The following is a 25,024-nucleotide window of genomic DNA, read 5'->3' on the forward strand; positions in this document are numbered from 1 at the left end:
CTTTGTCCCCCTAATCAAACACACCTGATTCAGCTCATCAGCTCATTAACCCATGTGATGATGAGCTGATAAATTGAATTGAAAAGGTGTGTTTGATTAGAGAGACAAAGAAAATGTGCAGTGTTGGGGGTCCTTCAGGAGCAGGGTTGAAGAACCCTGCCGGTTCAGTCCAGTAGTTAGTGGAAATGCACCTTTTACTGCCATTAAAATGCCACATTCTATAGATTTACTTAATTATTTAATTTTTTATCATCTGTCCTGTCGCTGTTATTCGGTCTGTGCTGTGGAAGCTTGTTGTCACCAAGACAAATTCCTTGTATGTGTAAGCATACTTGGCAATAAAAGCTCTTTCTGAATTTACATGGTGGTAATGTTAGTAACTAAGAGGTTTTACAATCTTATATATAAATTAACCATTCGAACAAATTATTCAATAAAGCAAGCAACGTCAGAAAGTAACGATGTCAGACATTGATAATTCTCTGGATGAGCTGATAAAGGTGTGAGCAGTTAAATTCTTGATTTATGATTTTTTTTGGTACAGTATATGGTTTAATTTGACACTTAAAGTTATTCACATCAGTTTAATATGATGTTTTGCGGTCATGTGGGACAGAAATACTGAAATATTAGCAGACACAAGACAATATTCAAGTTACTTTAGAATAATACTGTAAGGGAAGGCAGGCCCATTGTAGGGAGTATCCAAATAAAACATACTTGTAGTAGAAGTCTCAAGTGCGTGTAACTTTAACCTTGAAAAGTATAGATTTATAAAACCTTTGTCCTGTCTGGTATAGCCTAAGTGTTACAGCCGGCTCTCAGGCTGCAACAAAAAGGAGACCAGACGCGTCAATTCTCAGCAAAACATTTATTGTAACGCAAGAAAAAACAAACATAAACATAACATAATAAAGAGATGTATCAGGGTCGGGCGGGACACTCAGCAAAGCGCAGACTTCCATACCGGAGACCAAACGCCCAAAAGACACCCTTCACGAGCAGTCGGCCATACCCCCTCCAGATGGCACCTAAAAACATACACACCAACCACACACACGCACGTACGTACGTACGTACGTACGTACGTACGTACGTACAGCCTAGGCTGAGACTAGTCAGGTCCGAATCTTCAAGATTGTGTAACCCTGTAGGCATTTTTGAGGAAAAGTTGTTATACCACATTTTTAGAAAGTTCAATGTCTCCTGAATAAGGATCCACCGTATAACATTGAAATAAGGGTCCCATTTTCTTGTAATTGTCATTGAAACAATAGGTGCATTATTCACAGCCAAAACACTACAGGTGGATAGGGTAAAAATTTTAAGTTATAGATATCACCATAAAACCTTTCCAGTTTTTCACTTACATAGAGACAGAAATTTTTTGTATTACAAGTTTTCTGAAATGTCATGTTTACATATGCAAATGAGGCATACCAGTATATATATATATAATTCGAGGGGCAGACATACCAGTTCGCGGATCTCCCTTTCGGGCTAGCCCTGTCTCTTCGCGTCTTCACAAAGGTTGTCGAGGCAGCCCTTGTTCCTCTCGACGACTGGCTGATCCTAGCTCACTCTCGAGACCAGGTTTGCGAACACAGGGACCTAGTGCTGCGGCACCTAGCTTGTCTGGGCCTTCGGGTCAACTGGGAGAAGAGCAAACTCTGCTCCGTGCAGAGGATCTCTTTTCTCGATATGGAAATCGACTCGGTCGCCATGTGCGTGCAGCTTATGAGCGTGTGCGCGCAGTCACTGCTAATTTGCCTTCGTCAGTTCGAGGGCAAGAGTGCGGTTCCACTGAAACTATTTCAGAGGCTCCTGGGGCACATGGCATCCGCAGCCGCAGTAACGTCGCTCGGCTTGCTTCATATGAGACCGCTTCAGCTTTGGCTTCGCGATCAAGTCCCGAGGTGGGCATGGCAACACGGCACGCTCCGAGTCCCAGTGACTGCCGTCAGACCTTCACCCCGTGGACGAACCTCAGTTTTCTATGGGCTGGAGTGCCCATAGAACGAGTTTCCTGGCATGTTGTTGTATCAACAGATGCCTCCATAATGGGCTAGGGCGCCATGTGTAATGGACATGCTGCCGCAGGCTCCTGGACAAGACCCCAGCGCCTTTGGCATGTCAATTGCCTCGAGTTGCTGGCTGTACGTCTCACCCTGCACCGCTTCTGTGCGTTGCTCAGGGGTCAGCACGTATTAGTCCGATCAGACAATACCGCCACAGTAGCGTACATCAACCGACAAGGTGGTCTGCACTCCCGCCGTATGTCGCAACTTGCCTGCCACCTCCTCATATTGAGTCAGAAGCATCTGAGGTCGCTTCGAGCCATTTATATCCCGGGAGACCTGAACCGTGCAGCTGATATGTCTCTGTTTCGGCCTCTCGCTGGAGAATGGGGACTCCATCCCCAGTCGGTTCATCTGATTTGGGATCAGTTCGGGGACGCACAGGTAGATCTGTTTGCCTCCCACGACTCTTGCCACTGCGACCTGTTTTATTCTCTGACCGAGGGCACGCTCGGCACGGATGCACTGGCGCACAGCTGGCCGCAGGGCCTCTGCAAGTATGCGTTTTCCCCCAGTGAGCCTTCTTACGTAGACTTTGCGCAAGATCAGGGAGGACGAGGAGCAGGTAATTTTGGTTGCCCCGTATTGGCTCAAGCGCACCTGGTTCCAAGAACTAGTACTCTTCGCGACAGCACCTCCCTGGCCAATTCCTCTGAGAAAGAACCTGCTTTCTCAGGGACAGGGCACCCTATGGCACCCTCGTCCCGATCTTTGAAACCTCCATGTGTGGTTCCTGGACGGGACGAGGCAGGTTTGAGTACCGTACCACCAGCGGTGGTGGCTACCATCACTACCGCTAGACTGTGCCCAAGGTTCCCACCACACCCTTTCGAGACCAGGTGGTGAACCTGCAAGCGCTGCCCTTGGAGGACGCAGACCCAGCCTTGGCACTGCTCTGTCCAGTACGCACCCTCCATACTTACATAGACAGGATGCATTGTTTCAGGACTTCAGACCAGCTCTTTGTCTGTCATGGTGGGAAGCTGAAGGGAAAGGCTCTCTCCAAGCAAAGGTTGTCTCACTGGATAGTGGACGCCATTGCTTTGGCTTACCAGCAGCAAGGTCGACCATGCCCCCTTGGTGTGACGGCCTGCTCCACCCGGAGTGTGGCATCCTCTTGGGCTCTAGCGCATGGCGCCTCGCTAACAGACATATGTAGATCTGCAGGCTGGGCTACACCTAACACGCCCTCTGGGCAACCCCCACGTGTGTAGTCCACTGTAAGCCTCTCTGAGCATGTGTCTTTCCCTCGGCAAGCTACCTTGCCACCCCTGGGTTTGAAATATTCCACCTGCAGCTGGACACCCCAGTGATTCTCAATATGCAGCCCCCTGGGGTCATGTGTATTCCAAGTCCCCCCCTTCGGGCTGGGCATAATTGCATATTTCCACTGATATATGCTTCCCAGTGTACCTTGGCATAATTCCAGCAGCCATTAAAAACTATCCCTTTCATGTTAATGTTGCTTTTTCATCGTTTACATGTTTAAATATTCTGAGAATGCATAGTTTTAGTTCTAATGTTTAATGTTTAAACTGCAATAAATGCAGCCATTTTTTTGGCAGCCATTTTGTTTTTATTGTTTATGCCAAAACAGTGATGTTTACAACTTGTTATACGGCAGAAATGGATTCAGCACCTAAAAATCATATAGAAACAACACTTGAAGTACTTTTCCTCAAAAATGCCTACTGCATCTTATCCAGGGCTATTTATCTATTTTGGGACCTGACTAAAGGCATTAAACATCTCTCCAAACCTAAATGAGGTATAAGGTCACAACACAACTAGTCACCAAACAATACAATCTCATCTCTTTCATCATCAAGGCTGCTGTAGTAGTCATAAACTCTTTGACCCTATGAGTTAATAAGTCAATATACAAAGGTTGTACTTTGTACATGCTTTGTGAAACTTGCATGAGCAGCAGAGTTCCTCATACTGGAGTTTGTGCAACAAGGTCTCTTTATGAATATGAACCGCCAGTCACCTACACGGGCCTTCATTTAAACAGCTTTGTTTGATGTTGATGTAGGCTAAACTATGCATTGTTCTCTATGGTTTTCCTTTTCCTGTTTTTTCACCCATAACAATATCATTGACTCAATGTTACAACATGCTTTAGAATAGCAGGTGCCTAGAATGAGGAGACAGTATAGTTTAATAAAAGCATTAAAAATATATGCTAATGTTACTTTTTTCATTATCTCTGTTGAAATCAGTTTAGAAACAGATTATTTCAAAAAATGTGAAAATACAGATATTTTGTACTTCCATTAGACCAGTGATTCTCAACCAGACCAAACTTCCAAAGGAGGCCTCAAAATTACTTAAAATGGTTTAAAATAAGATATTACTAAAAAAAAAATCAAGATATTTCTTATTTTAATTCACCCACTCAGCAACGGCTGTTTGCCATGGTATTGAAAACCTAGATATATGCGGTAGACTCATTTTAAAAGTGTGATTTCTAGATCTGGAAAAATTATATAAATTAATAAAATCAAACTTAGACATTTTTAATAATTATATTTTTTTTTTAGTTATGCCGCAGCCAAGCTCTAAAATATTTTATGAGGTAGAAATTTTTAAAATTGAGTAAAAATCCTTGGTTTCACTTTATTTTAAGGTGTCATTTTTACAGTGTAATTATATATTTAAGTACTGAGTAATATTAAGCAACTACATGCACTTACTATAGGGTTAGGGTAGGATTAGGATTTTGTTGAGGGTTAGTTGCATGTAATTATGCATAATTTACTGTTAATACTATGGTAAGTACATGTAACATATGTAACAAGGACACTGTAAAATAAAGTGTTACCAAATCCTTATCCTTAATCCTTATCCAGTAAATCATAAATAACTGGAAAAGTCATGTGCCCTTTCAATATTGTTGAGGACAGTCAGGGGCTTTGGAGTCCAAAAAGTTCAGAACCACTGTATTAGATTGAATATTAACCGCAAAGTCCTCGTGGAGATCTACGGCTCAACCACTAATACTCCCAGGATGTTGTTGAAAATGATCCTGCCATCCACCTCCTCACTGGAGTCAGGATGTCTCAGTAAGTCCAGCACTCCTTTCTTCAGGTCTTCAGGAGCATTCTTACTGAACTCCATCACCTCAGTTAGGAAATCCAGCAGCAGTTCTCCCACCGCGTCTCCCTCAGTGAAGCACTCTGTGATGTCCATCTGGGACAGAAGCTCATAGTTACAGTAGGGGATGCCCTCAGAATCGAAGAAAGTCTTTATATCTCCAGTAGTGAGACACTGGCTGATCTCAGTGTTACAGAGCTGTTGTTTAAAGGTCGTCCATAATTTGCACCATCCAGGCTCACCTATGAAGAGCAGAAGCAAAACTAAGGTCATTTTTTTCCTTGAACAGAAACAGAAATAAAAAACAGGGGGGGGGGGGGGGAATTAACTTCTGGTTACAGACTTTTAGACCCCACTGTACTGCCCTAAAAATGTGAAACCCATTACATACACAAACAATGGATTTTGATTGAATTTATATTGATTTGATTTCTGTTTTCTCTGAATCTGATCATAGTTGAGTTAAAGCAAAATTTTGACCTCAGAGCATCTACTGAACTCAAGGATGGGTATCGTTTGAATTTTAGTGATTCCGATTCCAATTCCAATTCTGCTTATCGATTCTGATTCATATCCAATCACAGTTCCGATTAAAATATGGAAAAAAGTCAAACATTTTTTAGATATCAAAATGATTCATTGGGCCCTATTTTAACGATCTGAAATGCAAGTATCAAGCGCGAAACGCAAGTAACTTTGTAGGCGGGTCTTGGGCGCTGTTGCTATTATACCGGCGGGATAAATGACTCTTGTGCCTGACGCAAATCTAAAATGGGTTGGTCTGAAGTAGCTTCATTACTCATAGGTGTGGTTTGGGCGTAACGTGAAATAAACCAATCAGATCACACTCCCTTTAAGAGCAGGCGCGCTTGTTCCATGGCGTATTGCTATTATAACGGCGTATTTGCCAGGCGCACGCCAGGAACGGTTCACAGCCGAGGAGACCGACGTTCTCGTCAGGGCCGTAAAACACAGAGAAGTGACATTGGGGATGGGAGAAAACCACCCAAATTAGCTTCGGTTAAACAGGCGTATAATAATTTGGGTAAATGTGTAAGCTAGATTTATGCCTATTTTTTCACATCTTCATAGACACAACAATTATTTCCCTCATGTGTTAATATTTTTCCTTGTAATAATGTATGATTTGCAAAAATGAAAACTGCTTCTTCTGTGTAGATGAGAGAATCAAAGTGTACGCGTTTTGTGCACACGCTACATTGATTATGGCCAAGCATGCGCCCTTAAAATAGCATATGAATAACATGCGCAACGCGCCACTGACTTTAGACTAGGTTTTTCCTGGTCAGTGGTGGAATTGTTTTCTAAACCTGCAAAATAGCATCAGGGAACGTTTGCGACGTTCTCTTTTCGCTGCACCGCCCCCGTGGAGGGAAAAGTCCACTGTGCGCTGGACCGCGGGTGCAAAATAGGAATGATACATGCGTCGGTGTACAAAGTCAATTGCGCTGGGTGCAAGATGCGCTGGGTCCCATTCTGTCTTTTTGCAAAACATTCTGTTGCAGCTGAATACCATGAACAAAAATCAATAGCCTAAAGGACAACTTTACGAAGATATTCTGACATAATTTTGTGTGTATTTGTCCGTTTGAGTGCAAGAAGACACGAAAGAGAACTTAATTAAGTATTCATGGACTATATGAGAGACAGCTTTTTGTGCACACGCTAGGGGTGTAACGATATTCAAACCGAACCGGAAAACTGCAATACACCACCCACGATACGTATCGCGATACCCTCATGGCGTACCGAACACGTCCCGCCCCCAGCTGCCTTGGCTAGCCCTGGCTCATTGGATCTCATGTGTACATGACGAATACAGCATTAGCCTAACCACCAGTAATTGTAATAAGCTCTGCGTTTTGTTACTTTCGATAATAAACAAAGTGTCATCTTTCAAATTCGGTCCATTTTATCACGAAAGTTAAAAAAAATGCTGTTTTGACGCTCTCTGATGTGGCACGACAGATTACTCAGTTCAAGCGGCAGCACGGAGCACAAGTGAACGCAATCATCTCTTCCTATTCACTACTAGTTACGGAATAAACATGAATGAACATATGAAGGTACGTTGAAAGATACAGAACAACTTATTGAAATGTACCTCGTGTAATCGATCAATCAGTGTTTCATCTGCCGAAAGTCGTCAATGAAACATCTTGTAAACAGTGTCACGTAGCATATTACCTTAGGCAAGTCATTCAGTGTCCACAGCTTGTTAGTTCGCCAGAGAAATAAACTCTTTTGCTAAATATATGCACTATATTAGCCCATATATTTATTATATTTTACTTAATGTATTAGTGATGTCTTGATTATTTAATGTATGTTTGAATAAATCTATCATGAAATTGACAGCCAGAACCGCGACTTCAAAACCGAGGTAGCCTACGTACCGAACCGTCAGTTATGTGTACTGTTTCACCCCTAGCGCACACTCTGGATGTGTGTAAAGTAGAGAAAACAGCACGGGAGTACCGAGTTCTCTTGCGCTTGAATGGTTTAAAACCACATTAAAATATGCACACAGGAATCGATAAATATCCGATACCTGACCTTGAGTATCCCATTCCAGAATTAGAATAGATTTTCCATTCCCAACACACCCTAACTGTACCTGACACCAGAATGATCAAGAGTTTTCCATCTTTTTCTAGAAGACTCCGAAAAAATGAAACAGTGGCCCCTGGATCTTTGACATAGTACAGCATCTGTTGAGCAGATTGATATTAATATTCTACAAACATAACAAAACATCTTTGATGAACAGACCTTATTAATATAACTATAATTAAAGTCGATAAAATGAACGAAAAAGTAAAAACATGTATCATGTGAATGAAGTCCATCTTTTTCCCAGACTTTTTCTCTTCCCAGTGTTTTTCAAACTCAGATGCTGTCATCTTGTTCCACGTGAAGTTAATGTGATCAAGACCTGGAGTGGTCGATACCCGAACTGAACAGAAAAGAATTAAAGAAAGAAAAACAGCACAAATAGCCATTTACTGGTAGAGTTAGTAAAAGTGTATAAATATGATTAACCAAAATGAGCAGCAATAAAATGTTTGGTACCTTTATACTGGTGCAGCATGTCATTGCTTGGTTCCACCACTTCATTGTTGATTTTGACATGTGGATGTTTCAGGTGTAGCTGAGTGAACATCTCTAGATCAATCTCACCTGGAAATGAGATGAATATGATTGACTGAGAACTCTGTTATTTAAATGTGATATTTGAAATGATGATATAAATAGAATGTTAATAATTCAGTTATTATTAAAAGTGTACCTGCTCCACTCCCTACTCCTATTACATTGAGAATGGGTCTTCCCCCTCCAATGCTTCAGAGAGAGCGAGAGAGAATATAATAAGGGCAATATCATATTATTATATCATGTCATTGTTAAATCTGCTGGCACATTCTGTATTACAAAGCTAGGGACAGGCTAAATGAATAAAATATGACATTTATCAAGAATGATAAAGCACCTTGCCAGTATGTCTGGTAGTGTATTATGAATGAAGTCCTGCATGCACTTGTGCTCTGATGAGCGCTCCCGAAAGAGCTCGAATGATTTGAGGTATCTCGGATAATCTTCCACAAGTGATCTGAATGGACCTGCCATGGTTTTCATTGGCTGAAACATACAACTGGTGTTTTAGAATGATAAAATGGATTCTGAATCACCCAACAATGAAACAAAGAAAAATATATTTTGAGAAGTTCTAGCAATGACAATATCATGGGTTCAATTCCCAGGGAAAGCAAGAACTAATCAAATTTGTACTTTTAATGCAATGTAAGTCACTTTGGATAAAAGTGTCTGCCAAATTCATAAATATAAAGTTTTTTTTTTGTTTATCCATAAAATGGAAGTCAATGGTAAGCACTTTAAAATATATTATTTAATGTTATGCAGAATGTATCAGTCATTTTTTATGTTTTATTTTAGGTGAGTAAATCACTCGCATGCGACTTAATTTCACGAGAGGCGACTAAAAATGGTCTTTAATTGTAATTGAGTTAGAGGCAAAAAATAAGTTTAGAGCATACTGTACCATTTCATTGCCTGCTGAGCTTTTCCAATGACTATAAATAAAGACGGTTCACTCCTATTACTTATGAATGGGAGAAAATGCAACGTGCAATATTACGGAATACGTCCCGCGTAAAAGAGTATTAATTAATAAAGTCTGATTAATAAAGTCATTGCATCACTGCAGCTGCCGTTAAGCTCCGGTTCCTGTAAAAAACCGAGACTCGAGCTTAGGACTGCACATGCGCACTGGCTTGTCTAGACTGAAAAATAAGCCTTTTTAACGCTATTTGAGCATAAGGAACAACATTTATGAGACAGTTCATGTCAGATTTTGTTGCTGATTTTAAATATGTTATTTAACTGTGAGTTTGAATAGCGGTTTTTGAGATTTCAGTATTACCCCATTAGACAGGACTTGGTATTGGATACCCGAAATAGCTGCCCAGAGGTGTTGCAAATATGGCCGCAGAGTGAACAGACTTTCCTTGAAAGGGACTTTGGCTTTACACACCGTCGCTTGGCTGAGAGGGCGCCCTGTCGCTTTCTCTAACATACATTGTGAAAGAAAGAGGGAGCACTTGAAGGGCTCGTTGACTCAACTGTAACTGTCCCGATAGGACCAGTGCTGAAAGTTTATCATTTGCACGTGTTTTTAACCCTTGCCAATTTAAACATTCAAGCGCAAGAAGACGTGAAAGTGAAAGATAATTCGTGCATGCTGTGTGAGAACTTTTGTCTGCGCAAACTGCACATTTGTAGCACACGCCCAGAAAGCCGTGTCTGACACCACGTGATTACTGAATTAAGCTTTCGTTCACGTCTTCTTGTGCTTAAACGGACAATTTCACACAAATTGATGTCTATATGTTCATCTTGGTGTGTAGCCTAGTAAACACAGTCGGTTATGTCTTAAGTGAACGTAAACAGTGGAGAAATAAAATGCATGTGTGACAGTATCAGTATCAGTATACTGGATCCGTGCATTAGTGACAGCAACATAATATTCCTACTGCAATTTTAATGTTAATCAAACAACAGACTCACTACAAAAAAATCACTAAATGCTCTTGACTGAATACATTTTGTAATTTTAATAAGGATTCATCTATATTTAATTTATATAGTGAAGATTATGCAGCGTTTTTTATATTTGATTAGGCTACTTTATTCAATTTCTGTACCTAATCTACCTAATCTGTATCTGGATCAGTGACAAATAAGGTTTGTCAAGATGAGAAATTTTAAAATCTTGTAAAAACTTGTTTTAAAAGCATGCATCAGTTATGTTAAAATGTACATAGTGTATTTATGTTGATTTTATGTAATTAAAAATTACATTTGAACCATTCTTTACAAAAGATAAGACTGAATGAACCTGAAAGTGTCAAATGGTGTAACTGCCAAAGAATGAGAAATATTAAATATTTTATCCACCTAGATGGCATGTAAGTGTACATATAAAAATAAATACTTCATTTTAACATATCACACGAAAAAAAGATTTTATTAGAGTTATCTCTAAATGTAATTTTTATGTGTTTTTGCAATATTTGGCAGGACATGAAAACACCACTGTTTTATAAATAATCTTTGACAAATTATGTAAAAAATTGTTCAAAACCGTGTTATTACACTAAACTAGATAATAACATTTAATTCCACATTAATTTTTCCTGTATATAATTAAATTTTTATGAAAAATACTGGTTACGCCAATTGACAAAAACCGGTTACACCACCTGACCATTGTAACGGTCACCAGCAGGAGTGCCCTTGAGAGCCACCAGAGGGCACTCCACATAAGACTATTATCACTCTCAAACTACATTTCCCATACTCACTGCCCGGACTCATCATCACTTATCTCTGATCACATTCACCTGTACCTCATTCACTGATTGCATTCACCTGTGTCTCATCATCTTGTTAGTCTCAGTCTATTTATACCATGTTCATTCAACATGTCTTGTTAAGTGTTACACTGCATTTCTGAGCGTTTCTCTGGTTTTCTTGTTTCTTGGTTTTTGATATCTTGCCCTGTTCCCTGGATTACTCTCTTGCCTCTGGTCCCCGCCTGCCTGTTTGTTTGTTTGTTTTGTTTCTTTCTTTGTTTTGACTGCCTTCCTGTGTATGACCCTAGCCTGTACGTTGGATTACGCCTCTGGATTTCCCCAGCCAATAAAGCTGCATTTGGATCTAACCTTCGTGTCTTGGAGCAGTTCGTAACAGAAGACTTCGCCGCACCAAGATCCAGCAGCGATGCAAACCATGGACCCAGTAATCCGTCTCTTCCGTCTCAGCCAAGGTGACCGCCCGATTGAGAACTATGTGGAGGAGTTTTGTGAGCTCTGCCATGGGGTGGACCTCAACGATGTGGTCTTAAAAGACATGTTCCGCTATGGGCTTGAGGACATGTTAGAGTACCTCATGCCTGACAACACCCCTAAATGGACTTTTATACAATATGTCGACCTCGCTCTTCGGATAAGCGGCTCGTCGTTTACTGTGGGCTTTGTGGATGAGGGGTCCCACAATCTCACAGCATCCCCTGAGCCTGCACTTCAGGCCAGTCCAGCCGAGCCTGCACTTCACGCCAGTCCAGCCGAGCCTGCACTTCACGCCAGTCCAGCCGAGCCCGCACTTCACGCCAGATCTGCCGAAGCCAAGGCAGAATGCGTCATGCCCGCCGCCCCTGAGACTGAGAGCGTCATGCCCGCTGCGCCTGAGACAGCAAGCGACATGCCCGCCAAACTAGAGCCTTCACCGCTGGTCCCGTCCAGCCCAGAGCCCTCTTCACCGCTAGTCCCGTCCAGCCCAGAGCCCTCTTCACCGCTGGTCCCGTCCAGCACAGAGCCCTTTTCGCCGCTGGTTCCGTCCAGTTCAGAGCCCTCTTCATCGCTGGTCCTGTCCAGTTCAGAGCCCTCTTCATCGCTGGTCCTGTCCAGCTCAAAGCCCTCTTCATTGCTGGTCCTAACCAGCTCAGAGTCCTCTTCGCCGCTGGTCCTACCCAGCTCAAAGCCCTCGCCGCTGCTGGTCCCGTCAAGCTCAGAGCGCGCTGATCCTGATCTAGAGACTGAGCTTCACGTCACTTCTGCCGAGCCAGAGACTGAGCTTCACGTCACTTCTGCCGAGCCAGAGACTGAGCTTCACGTCACTTCTGCCGACCCAGAGACTGAGCTTCACGTCACTTCTGCCGACCCAGAGACTGAGCTTCACGTCACTTCTGCCGACCCAGAGACTGAGCTTCACGTCACTTCTGCCGACCCAGAGACTGAGCTTCACGTCACGTCAGCCGATCCAGAGACTGAGCTTCACGTCACGTCTGCTCGTCAAGAGTCTCATCCCGCCGAGACTGAATCTGTTCCTGAGCCTGAATCTGATCCTGATACTGAGCCTGAATCTGTTCCTCTTCCTCTTTCTGCGCCTGTGTCTTCGGACAAGATGGCCGACTCCACGCCTGTGTCTTCGGACAAGATGGCCGACTCCACGCCTGTGTCTTCGGACAAGATGGCCGACTCCACGCCTGTGTCTTCGGACAAGATGGCTGAAACCACGCCTGTGTCTTCGGACAAGATGGCCACCGCGGAGCCAGTGTCTCAGGACAAGATTGTCTCCGCCGAGCCAGTGTCTCAGGACAAGATGGTCTCCGCCGAGCCAGTGTCTCAGGACAAGATGGTCTCCGCCGAGCCAGTTTCTCAGGACAAGATGGTCTCCGCTGAGCCAGTGTCTTCGGACAAGATGGCCGCCGCTGAGCCAGTGTCTGTTCCTGTCCCTGAGCCGGTGTCTGTTCCTGTCCCTGAGCCGGTGTCTGTTCCTGTCCCTGAGCCGGTGTCTGTTCCTGTCCCTGAGCCGGTGTCTGTTCCTGTCCCTGAGCCGGTGTCTGTTCCTGTCCCTGAGCCGGTGTCTGTTCCTGTCCCTGAGCCGGTGTCTGTTCCTGTCCCTGAGCCTGTGTCTGTTCCTGTCCCTGTGTCTGTTCCTGTCCCTGTGTCTGTTCCTGTCCCTGTGTCTGTTCCTGAGCCGGTGTCTGTTCCTGTGCCATGGTCTCCTCCCTGGCCGCCTGAAGTGTCGTCTCCTCCCTGGCCGCCTGAAGGATCGTCTCCGCCCTGGTCGCCTGCCCAGCCTGCTCCGCCCTGGTCGCCTGCCCAGCCTGCTCCGCCCTGGTCGCCTGCACTGCCTGCTCCGCCCTGGTCGCCTGCACTGCCTGCTCCGTCCTGGCCTCCCGTATTACTGCAGTCTCAAGGTCCTCTTCCGCTCCACGGACCTGGCCCTCCATCCCGCCCCCGGATCCGCCTCCGGGCCACCTCCCACCTGGACAGTTTTGGAGCGTCTGGAAGCCACTTTTTGAGGAGGGGCTATGTAACGGTCACCAGCAGGAGTGCCCTTGAGAGCCACCAGAGGGCACTCCACATAAGACTATTATCACTCTCAAACTACATTTCCCATACTCACTGCCCGGACTCATCACTTATCTCTGATCACATTCACCTGTACCTCATTCACTGATTGCATTCACCTGTGTCTCATCATCCTGTTAGTCTCAGTCTATTTATACCATGTTCATTCATTCACTCACCGCGAAGTCTTGTTAAGTGTTACACTGCATTTCTGAGCGTTTCTCTGGTTTTCTTGTTTCTTGGTTTTTGATATCTTGCCCTGTTCCCTGGATTACTCTCTTGCCTCTGGTCCCTGCCTGCCTGTTTGTTTTGTTTCTTTCTTTGTTTTGACTGCCTGCCTGTGTATGACCCTAGCCTGTACGTTGGATTACGCCTCTGGATTTCCCCAGCCAATAAAGCTGCATTTGGATCTAACTTTCGTGTCTTGGAGCAGTTCGTAACAACCATGTTGCTTCTAGAGTCAATGGCCATTGTTTGTTGAAATTGTGACTGAAAAATCAAGCATGACAGTCAACAAGTTCAGTAGAAGTGGTTTTATTTTTGTCAATGCTGGAAAAAAAACTGAAAAGAGCTGATGAGGTTCATTCTCGTGTTACGCAGCATGTTTGAGCTTCAGCAAGAACCAATGAGGTTCATTCTCCTGTTACGCAGCACGTTTGAGCTTCAGCAAGAACCAATGAGGTTCATTCTAGTGTTACGCAGCACGTTTGAGCTTCAGCGAGAACCAATGAGGTTCATTCTCGTGTTACGCAGTACATTTGAGCTTCAGCGAGAACCAATGAGGTTCATTCTTGCATGTTGTTTGAGCTTCCACAAGAACCATTGAGGTTACATTGGTTACACTGAACACTTGAAAAGTGTTTCAAATAGTAGGTAAGTCTATATTACATTTTAATCAGCATCATATACTAGTGATATTTGACTAAATTGGCCCCTAACAGAAAGGCTTGTATAGGAGTCAATAGGTGTAACCGGTTACACCATTTGACATTTCAGTTTAAAATCAAATTTGACAGGCATTATCATGGACATGTGGCCTTGGTGGTAATATTTAAAAAGTATTTTTTTAAAGTTAATCATTTTTATAATAATGATGAATTATCAATATATTCCTGGAGTCATACCATTTGATAAATACTTAAGAATACCTTGCATACCCTAAAATTGTCAAATTATCTCCATGCAGCAGTTAGTTTCACCAGGGGTCTGTCTCTGTGATATAATTTCCTGTCACATCGTCTTCTTACACAATATTAACAAAATGATTCCTTGAATGGTGGTTACACCACCTTGACACTTCTGGAATTTGACTTGACTCCCATGATTCCCCAAATTATTATAATATTCAGAACAATGGTGTTCCATTTACTTTTATTTACTGTTAAATAGTTCTAATGTAAGATTACATCATAGCTGATATGGTGCTTTTTTTGTGTGGTGTTGTTGAGAATTTCACCTTTTTTAAACAAGATCAATTATTTGGTACAAAGTTTTGACGGTTACACCACATAGACATTTTTGCAATCATCCCCCAAATATTCTCTTAAAATGAATTAAGTGTTGACAGACACTGCCGTTTCAACATAGACCCGCCCTGATCGAGTTCACAGCTGCTGCACTGACGAGAATGTCTCCCAAGCGTTGTAGGTGTTGTGTGGCTGGATGTATTAATCCACATAGCTCTCTCTATTTACTCCCGAAATCTGAGGCAGCCGCTGAAGACGAGGTGGAATTATTTTGTTTTTAAAGAAAATGCTCCCTCAACTCTACCGAAATTCGTTTACTTGCGCACTTCTTATAACTTACTGTGTTTACTCAGCTCTTACGGTGATTTTCTGAAGTAAAACTGACGCTTCATCTTTTGTGTTATGTACAATAAACTTTATTAAACTCATCAGTATATGTTTGATCATCATTCGGACCTGGTCCGAAACAGCAGACTTGTAGGCTAATGGATACAAGCAGATGACAAATACGTTATAACCGTAATTAAACTACTAAACTATACCTGTTCCATCTCTATACAGCACTCTGACTCTTTAGGCATTATTGTCCGACTCCGGGTCGAAATGAACACCGTTACTGAGAGTTTCTGATATTATCATCATTCCGTGAGATGAAATTGTCTATGGCAAGCCGTTTTAACATTTAATCATTATAACCGACTAGTCTCTATTTTCATGCTACTAGTACTTATTTTTTAGATACTAGTATCTATTCCATTAACTACTAGTGCTTATTCTTTAGGTACTAGTGCCTATTATTTAGATACTAGTGCTTATTCTTTAGGTACTAGTACTTATTCAATAGATACTAGTACTTATTCAATAGATACTAGTACTTATTCAATAGATACTAGTACTTATTCATTAGATACTAGTACTTATTCATTAGATACTAGTACCTATTAAATAGATACTAGTACTTATTCATTAGATACTAGTACTTATTCATTAGATACTAGTTCTTATTTATTAGATACTAGTACTTATTCATTAGTTACTAGTACTTATTCATTAGTTACTAGTACTTATTCATTAGTTACTAGTACTTATTATTAGATACTAGTACTTATTCATTAGTTACTAGTACTTATTCATTAGTTACTAGTACTTATTATTAGATACTAGTACTTATTCATTAGATACTAGTACCTATTAAATAGATACTAGTACTTATTCATTAGATACTAGTACTTATTCAATATATAGCCTACTAGTACTTATTCTTTAGATACTAGTACTTATTCTTTAGTTACTAGTACCTATTAATTAGATACTAGTACTTATAAATTAGCTACTAGTACTAACTCAATAGAGTACCTATTTATTAGATACTAGTATTTATTCCAAATGTTACTAGTATGATTTTTTATTTTACTAGTAAGATTTTTAATTGAACTCTCCAGTGGCCGTTCTGACTAGTCATAACATAAGACGAGTAAAAAAGCAGTTGTGACTAGTAAAATAAAAAATCTTACTAGTAACATTCGGAATAAATACTAGTATCTAATAAATAGGTACTAGTATCTATTTAATAAGTACTAGTAGCTAATTTATAAGTACTAGTATCTAATTAATAGGTACTAGTATCTAATGAATAAGTACTAGTATCTAATGAATAAGTAATAGTATCTATTTAATAGGTACTAGTATCTAAAAAATTAAGAACTAGTATTTAATTAATAACTACTAGTATCTAATATATATGTACTAGTCACAATTGGAATACATACTAGTCAGAACTGAATAGTTGATATCTGAATGACAGATCCCCATAGAAGTCAATGGCAAAAAAAAGAAAAAAAGAAATTGTTACTAGTAACAAAAGAATAATTACTAGTCACTATTGGAATAATTACTAGTATCTAATGAATAAGTACTAGTATCTATTTAATAGGTACTAGTATCTAATGAATAAGTATCTAATAATAAGTACTAGTATCTAATAAATAAGTACTAGTATCTATTTAGGTACTAGTATCTAATGAATAAGTACTAGTAGCTAATGAATAAGGACAAGTACTTAATGGAATAGATACTAGTATCTAAAAAATAAGTACTAGTAGCATGAAAATAGAGACTAGTCGGTTTAAATGATTAAATGTTAAAACGGCTTGCCATAATTGTCCTGAGAGACTGAGCACGAGCTCATGAAGCTCCGCCCCCTGTGCGTGCAGCAGCAGCTTATTTGCATTTAAAGGGCACACACTAAGACAGCGCGTTTTTCTGAGCCCCAAAAAATGACAATTTAAACATACTGTAAAAAATGATCTGTTGGGTATTTTGAGCTAAAACTTCACATACACACTCTGGGGACATCAGAGACTTATTTTACATCTTGTGAAAAGGGGCATAATAGGGGACCTTTAAACAAAAGAGGACAAAACTAATAAGAAATATAGGGAATGTAAAGTAGTTCAGTCTATGCTTACAATATGAATTGCAGTGAAATATGTATAATCTCAAATCGATGGCACGAATAAAAAGTAACACAAAAATGTGTTGCATTATGAATGGAGACGATTAGTTAAGCGTAAAGCTAGGTTTATACTCGACGCGTCCGCACGAGTGCGAAGGTGTGCGCGGCAAAAATGACGTCATTGCGGACGGTGTGGGCGGTAGTGTGCGCAAGACCCCATTTTGCTTGGAGGTGTGCACGGCTTTTTTTGTAAAGGCTCGATTATACCCCAGTTTGGACGCGTACACGGACAGCTGCGGACAGCGCGGACGCAGACTACTTATCGTCTGCTGAGGTCTGCTCGGGTGAACGCGTTCCACACATGCGCAGTAGATCGGCTTGTGCTGTTTTAGCCTAGTGACCGCGCGTACTTGACCGCGCAGTCATAAAAAATGGGAGGCACGCGGATGTCCGCAAGTAGCCTCCGCGCACACTCCGATGACGATTTTTACGTCACGCAGACCCTAGCGGACCCTCAATCGCGCCCTCGGAAAGTATAAAGGCTCGGTAATCTGAATCCGAATCTGGCCAAGCTCGAACTTCTCACCACACCGGTACCCAGTTTGCACGTCTTTAGTTGCTTACATTTAAAGGAGAACTTGGTAACTTTTTTAACTTAATAAAACTGTCTAGAAATCATTTGGATGGTTAAACAACCTGTTCTGGTGATTCTGGTGACTTTCCCCGCTCCCCCCAGCGTTCCCAGGCGGAAAACCAACCTTGCAACTTGGGGACTAGCGTCCCGGCAAAATAGAAATTGGAAGTCTCGTGAGAAGCGGGAACAAGAACGAGAACGAGCGCGAAACACGAATCGCTTTACGGCAATTCAACATAAACACACGCATGTATGATGTATTACCAGATTACCCACCTCGGTAGACAAAGCTCCACACGATTCAGTTGGCTTGCTCCGACCAAAACAAACACACATGAGCAGCGGTAGAGAGGGGGAGGAGGCCGCCGCAAGTGAGTTTTTTACGACCGTGTTGTGACATATACGCCCCCCCACAGCTGTAGGGGGAGCTCGTGGGGAAAACATGCGACAACAAAAGGGAAAATCAGCGAAGAAGTGACTAGAGTTCGCTAGAGTTGCCGAGTTCTCCTTTAAAAAATGAGCATACAATAGCATAAAAGTATTTTTAATGAACATAAAGGTCCATGTTTAATAAAAATGTTCACGAAACTTAATGAAATGTTTAGTGAAATTAGAAATATTTAAGAGATTGTTAATTTAGTTATATTGTAGCCTACACGTTCTCATATCCATATATTTTGTTTTAATGTAATGAGTAATAATCTCAGGGTTTACAGGATTTTACGATTCTTTTTGTTGTGTGGTATTGATGTGGGCAATTGATGTTGAAAAGACAACAAATTGATGTCAAAATCAACGTAAAAAAATGGTAAAATATGCAAATCAAATTGACGTCAAAACCAATCCATGACATTGATTTGATGTAAACTGAATGTCAAACATATTGAGCTGCATATCGATAAACCAATTTCAGTGTGGGTAATTAACTTTCTCTTTTCACCTAATGGAAGACCACTGGAAGACATTGCCTTTCAAACTGACCTTAAAATGATATGCAGTATCTTGATCAAGTCTTGACTAACTTTTGACGTCAAATTGATATCAAGGTGCCAGCTGGTGATGTACTAAAATAAACATTGTCACATGTGTAGCTTTCTTCTTCTCACCGCTGATAACCCTGATGGTTAAGAGGACAATTACTCGAGTCGCCCCCTGTCGTTTCACAGAATAGGCCTAGTACAACGGAGACGCCTCGTCCGTTTGGGGAGGTGCGAGCGCACTCTGCGGAGACTCGCGCTGCGGAGCCAAGCGAAAGTATAAACAAGGCTTAAGACAGTATAATCTCAGCCATATGACATCATCACTGTCCAGTAAATCACATTCAGATTAGCATGATGAGATGTAGGCTATTCTTCTTCAACAGGTTCATTGACTCGCTCCCATTCCCAGCGAGCACCTTGATATCAATTTAACGTCAAAAGTTAGTCAAGACTTGATCAAGATACTGCATATCATTTTAAGGTCAGTTTGAAAGGCAATGTCTTCCAGTGGTAATTAGGTGAAAAGAGAAAGTTAATACCCACACTGAAATTGATTTATCGATATGCAGCTCAATATGTTTGACATTCAGTTTACATCAAATCAATGGATTGGTTTTGACGTCAATTTGATTTGCATATTTGACCTCTTTTTTTACGTTTATATTGACATCAATCTTTTCAACATCAATTGCCCACTTGGTTTTAACAACTGTATCATTATTTCTAACTTTAGGTGACGGACATTTGATGTGTGCCGCCGCATATCAGTGGTCTAATAATAACACGGAGAAAGCAGTAGTGTGCAGCATCTTACCTTCACGTCTATACGATATTTTTCACACTGCCGGTGCGAGGGACGCTGGCTGGGCCGTATTTTTTTACAGTCTATGAGGTCCGTGCTCATCTTTATATTGGTGCCACCTTGAGCAATTGCAATTCTGTAATTCCCTTCATGTCCAGCGGAGGGCCACTGCATTCCAGCCAAAACATGTCGATCCGTGCCACAGATCCACATCTCAGCTAGTTTGTTGTTCCCTAGTTAAAAATAGGAGTAATGCCTCTATATTTCAGATCTGTTCTACGAAATCACCAATGAAACCGTATGCAGTGAGATTTAAATAAAGAGTGCTAATTGGAAGCATGAATAATTTTAAATAAAATGTAATAGATCCCAATACCATTTAGTCTAAATTAAAAACTCTTCAGTTTGGAAACAAATTATTGGGTAAATTACTATAGAGATGCAATATTACATACTATGCAGCAATGACATTGATGGCACATGCATTAAATGAATGACATGATGTGAAATACCAAAAAGCAATGACTTTACAGTCTGTGAACATGCAACTGTCAACTTTTCTTTTGCCCCCAGTAGTTCACACCCCCTACCGCCTAAAAAGGCAAGAGAGAGTGCAGCTGGTAAACTCTACACTGTCTAAGAATAAACCAGGCTTGCAATGGATAAGGTTACCCTGAAGCACCCCAGCACTTTTCCCGTCCCACACCCATGTGAGGCACCAATAACATGGGCTAAATTACCAGCACCTATTTGCTGCGCCCCCTGCCTGAGCCTGAACTCCCCTGTTTACGTCCCTGACCTAACATCCCATTCTCCCACAGCCATGATCCCAAATCCGGCACTTTGAAAACCCTCATCCCACTTTTCTCACAAGATTGTGAGGTTTCACCCCTGGATTGGATGGGACAACAAAGAGGAACATCATTTAATGAGTTGGATTTAACATCAACTGGGTGAAACCCGCAAAATAAGATTACACAAGCAAAATCAAAGGACATTCATCCGAAGAACCACCAGAACTACACCATGGCTCAGGCAACTAAAGGTACTGCAGGTTTTGTACTCATGATCTCTTGCATTAGAATGACAGACAGAGCTTAAATAAAAATACACAAAAATACATATCATAATATTTCAGAAATCAGAATAATAAACCATGGAATAATAAAACACTGAACCACAATAAATGCTGTTGTGATGATATATAAAACTGAACTAACAGCTCAGTTGTGATCTTAATGTTTTGATTTTAATCTGTTGAAACAAATATGCTGTACTCATGGCATTTATGTAGCTCAGAACACTTTCAAGACTAATACAGAGAAGTCTATAATTAACTCTGATTTATTCATATCCTTTGAAGTGTGTAGATTTATGAACTTTATTGGTGATTTAAAAAATAGGTTTCGTTCAGGGCAATTCTTAAACGAACACACATTCACCACCGTTCAAAGGTTTTATATTTATAGATTTTTTATTAAAAGAAATTAATACAATTTATTCAACAAGGATGCTTTAAATTGATCAAAAGTGACAGTAAGGACATATTTAATACCATATATATATATATTTCAAATAAATATTTCATATATATATATATATAAGTATATTTCAAATAAATGCTGTTCTTTCAAACTTTCTATTTATCAAAGAAATCCTAAAAATAAAATAAAAAAAAACATTCAAAACATGATTCCTCAAAAATATTAAGCAGCACAACTGTATGCAATATTGATAATAATAAAAAATGTTTCTTGAGTAGAAAATCAGCATATTAGTATGATTTCTGAAGGATCATGACACTAAGGTCTGGATCATGATGCTGAAAAAACAGTCATTTAATAATATTTCACAATATTAATGATTTTATTGTATTTTTTATAAAAAATAATACAGCCATGGTGAGCATGAAGACTTCTTTCAAAAATCATACTGACCCCAAACTTCTGAACTTAGTGTGTCATATTTTGGTGAATCTAGCAAACATGGTTGATATTTGCAATGACAATTACAATATTAAGACTTTTGGTTAGATAGTTTCTTTGTTTAGTTCATGATGTCATTAAACTCAAGCAGCAGGGAGAAAATAACACAAGATGGAGAAGTGTCTAGACTGCACTTAACGTAAGAGAACAGCTGCAACAAATATCAGTTCGACATTATGGTTCTGTATTTATATAGAAATGAAAATAATATGTAGACATATGTAGTCAATAGAATAGATTAATACCATAGGCATTTAGCAACCAACCAATGGGTAGCCTAACATTTTCTCCTGTGTGACATTCAGGAGCAAGTATTTCCAACGTTTGCTATAGACCATGCATGGTATATGTGTAAAATTCATGCATGTGACTCCAGGTCCAGTGAAGTCCATCCCTCCCACTGCTGTAGATGCTCCGGCTAGGGCAGTGCATCCAGCCTCTCTTACGGCCCGGAGCCATGGAGTTTTACGAATCATGAATCGCCCGGCACAATGGGTTGTCATCCTCACACTTCTGATCTCTTGGTCAATAGCAGGTGTTGTCATGTTCGACTTTGTCAGTGACGATCAGATTGCAAGTGAGTTTTAAATCATTTTCACAGTTCCTATTTAATTTACTTGTGCTGGTATTTGATTTGTTGGCTTCACTATAAACTGTTTTCCTCTAGGCATCCAGGATTTTGGTTCTGACCCAGTGTTAGCAGTGAACAAGGCCATTGAAGGCATTGAAAACAAGATAAACCACATGAATGATGTGTTTAATGATGCTCATGGTATGATTTCATAGCGCACAACTAGTTTCTTTTAGTAGCTTAGCTATAATTTTCAGATTTTTTAATTCGGTAATGTGTTATTGATGGAATAGTTTAGCCTATTCCTTTCAGTGCAATTACAATGGCTAAAGCTTTCAGTCTTCAAAAAAGAGTGCAAAACAATTAAAGTTCATCATACAAGTCTAAATGACTAGCGTGCTATATTTAAAGTCTTCTAAAGGTATACAGTTGCTTTGTGTGGAAAACAGACCGTCATTATTCACACATAGTTTAATCTTAAACACGAGCATTAGATCAATCTGATTCGCGAACGATTCAGACCGTTTCAACCGATTCGCTAAAAAATATTCAACTCAAAAGAATGATTCATTCATGAAGCGGCCTTGGGCCTTGTCACGTGAACGCGCCAATGAATCACGAGAGCGAAATGAGGCGGAAGCCAGAGAATAATGACTTTGATTTTGATCTCTTCCTCACACAAACATTTAATTTGGCTTGAGATATAGCGCGGGAGTCATATTCACTACTTTTTTGATACTTTTATGATGCTTGTTTGAAAGCCAATTTCATTGTAATTGCATGCAAACGAGTAAACTTGTTTTGTGGAAGAATAAAATCTGGTTTTGAAGACATGAGGTGAGTAAATAATGACAGAATTGTCATTTTTTGACTAAGCCAATCCTTTGATAAATATTTTAGATATATATATATATATAGATATTTGTTGATTTTTTTTAAAAATGTATTTTTTTATGCCATTATCTCCTCTTTTATTTGGAATACAGAGTCCATCACAGAAATAATATTCAATCCGAAGAAAGCTATTAGTTTAGCTGCTGGTTCATCTGTTTCTTATCTGACAGGAATATTTAGTGCTGAGGGTATGTAAATATATTCATTTATGGCCTTTAAAAAATATTCCTAAGCAGTTTAAAACAATATTTATTTAGCATAGGCTTATGTTATTTAATATGTTGTTTTCCTTACAGGAGATACAGTAATCACTGAAACAGTGAAATATAGTGGCACTGTATTGGATGAGGTTACAGAATGGATCAGATCGCCAGTGGGCTACTTATTCCACTTTTTTGAAGGTACTTGCGTTACTGATCGTGCTGAAATATGTGGTCGTTGTTGTTTTTGAAGCTGACATGCAATCAGAGACTTGTGTACAATAACTCAAGAACATGGTAAAAATAAATTATTAGTTATATTTGAGCATGCCAGATGCACCATTCATTGACTGTTTAATGCTTTCCATTCTTAGACATCCTGAATATATTGCTTGCTCCAGTGGATATGGTCAGTCGAGCTGTTGTGCAAATTTTAAGTGGGATCAAGACCATTACACAGTATCTTTCAACCATGTTCGGGGGCACTGGAGGTACCGCAAAGCACCAACATTGATTCTTCTCATTATTCTATATAGCCTATACACTCATAATATCTAAATCATCTATAGGCTAAGGTGCATCTTGTCAATATTCCAGTGTGAATTCCCAAAATAAGCACTGATCCTCAGCAATTGGTGGGATTGTTCAATAAAACAATTGATTTTTTTTAAATCAGGGGATACAGGCATCACTGAAACAGTGAAACTTGGTGGCACTGTATTGGATGAGGTTACAGAATGGATCAGATCCCCAGTGGGCTACATATTCCACTTTTTTGAAGGTACCTACATTGTTGTTGTTGTTCTGAGGGCTGACATGCAATCAAAACCTCATGATGTGCTCTAACTCAGTACATGTTTCAATCAACATTTGAAATTGCCACTGATTCCATTCATAAAGAAATAATTAGTCATATTGAAGCGTTTCAATGAATCATGATTTCAGCTGCTCATGCCAATCACTGATTTCTGTTTAATGCTTTCCATGCTTTAAAGACGTCCTGGATGTAGTGATCATTTATCCAACAGACATGGCGAGTGAAGCACTTCTGCAAGTTTTAAGTTGGACCAGGACCATTTTTTCAACCATATTCGGAAATCTTGAAGGTATTCTCACATTATTTTAAACATCTAGTGATATAATATACTCTACTGTTTGAAAATTTGGGGTCAGTAAGATATTTTTTTATATGCATAAGCTGCACAAATGTTTTCAACTGTGATAAGTAATGTTTCTTGAGCACCAAATCAGCATATTAGAATGATTTCTGAAGGATCGTGTGACACTGAAGACTGGAGTAATGATGCTGAAAATTCACAGAAATAAAGTTTTTACTGTATTTTATTTAAGTAAATGCAGTCTTGGTGAGCATAAGAGACTTCTTTAAAAACTCTTTCTGACCCTGAA

The 25,024-nt window shown here is 40.3% G+C and overlaps 2 protein-coding genes across 22 annotated transcripts in view; one reads left to right on the forward strand and one right to left on the reverse strand.

Annotated features, from left to right (window-relative positions):
• Positions 1-4,221: 4,221 nt before the first annotated feature.
• On the reverse strand, positions 4,222-20,117 carry LOC308679608 (histamine N-methyltransferase-like). The gene is made up of 7 exons (XM_081347151.1): positions 19,980-20,117; positions 8,686-8,834; positions 8,485-8,537; positions 8,268-8,375; positions 8,021-8,151; positions 7,813-7,906; positions 4,222-5,416 (listed from the first exon to the last, which is right to left on the reverse strand). Exons 1-7 carry the CDS (start codon positions 20,067-20,069, stop codon positions 5,061-5,063), a joined length of 981 nt encoding a protein of 326 aa, XP_081203277.1. The 5' UTR covers positions 20,070-20,117; the 3' UTR covers positions 4,222-5,060.
• Positions 20,118-20,664: 547 nt separating this feature from the next.
• The window catches only part of LOC308679578 (uncharacterized protein), a 38,934-nt gene continuing 34,574 nt past the window's right edge, over positions 20,665-25,024 (forward strand). For 20 of the 21 annotated variants that reach the window (XM_081347084.1, XM_081347089.1, XM_081347100.1 and 17 more), the window contains exons 1-8: positions 20,736-21,012; positions 22,329-22,529; positions 22,620-22,724; positions 23,510-23,605; positions 23,714-23,818; positions 23,992-24,108; positions 24,294-24,398; positions 24,613-24,723. In XM_081347084.1, coding sequence (XP_081203210.1) covers positions 20,994-21,012; positions 22,329-22,529; positions 22,620-22,724; positions 23,510-23,605; positions 23,714-23,818; positions 23,992-24,108; positions 24,294-24,398; positions 24,613-24,723 — 859 coding nt within the window. In that variant the 5' untranslated portion in view covers positions 20,736-20,993. Of the gene's footprint in view, positions 21,013-22,328; positions 22,530-22,619; positions 22,725-23,509; positions 23,606-23,713; positions 23,819-23,991; positions 24,109-24,293; positions 24,399-24,612; positions 24,724-25,024 lie in introns of all 21 variants that reach the window. The other variant, XM_081347097.1, reaches the window with a different exon arrangement.

Source organism: Scardinius erythrophthalmus (genome assembly GCF_964197995.2).
Source record: "Scardinius erythrophthalmus genome assembly, chromosome: 19".
Taxonomy (NCBI): Eukaryota; Metazoa; Chordata; class Actinopteri; order Cypriniformes; family Leuciscidae; genus Scardinius; species Scardinius erythrophthalmus.

What these genes read in the sequence shown, in the direction of transcription:
- LOC308679608 (XM_081347151.1), bottom strand. Translation starts at nt 20,069, where the DNA reads ATGAGCACGGACCTCATAGACTGTAAAAAAATACGGCCCAGCCAGCGT. An exon ending in CTACCAGACATACTGGCAAG is followed by an intron (nt 8,538 to 8,685) that starts GTGCTTTATCAT and finishes CTCTCTCTGAAG; the next exon opens with CATTGGAGGGGGAAGACCCA. An exon ending in ACTTCATTCACATGATACAT is followed by an intron (nt 7,907 to 8,020) that starts GTTTTTACTTTT and finishes TCTGCTCAACAG; the next exon opens with ATGCTGTACTATGTCAAAGA.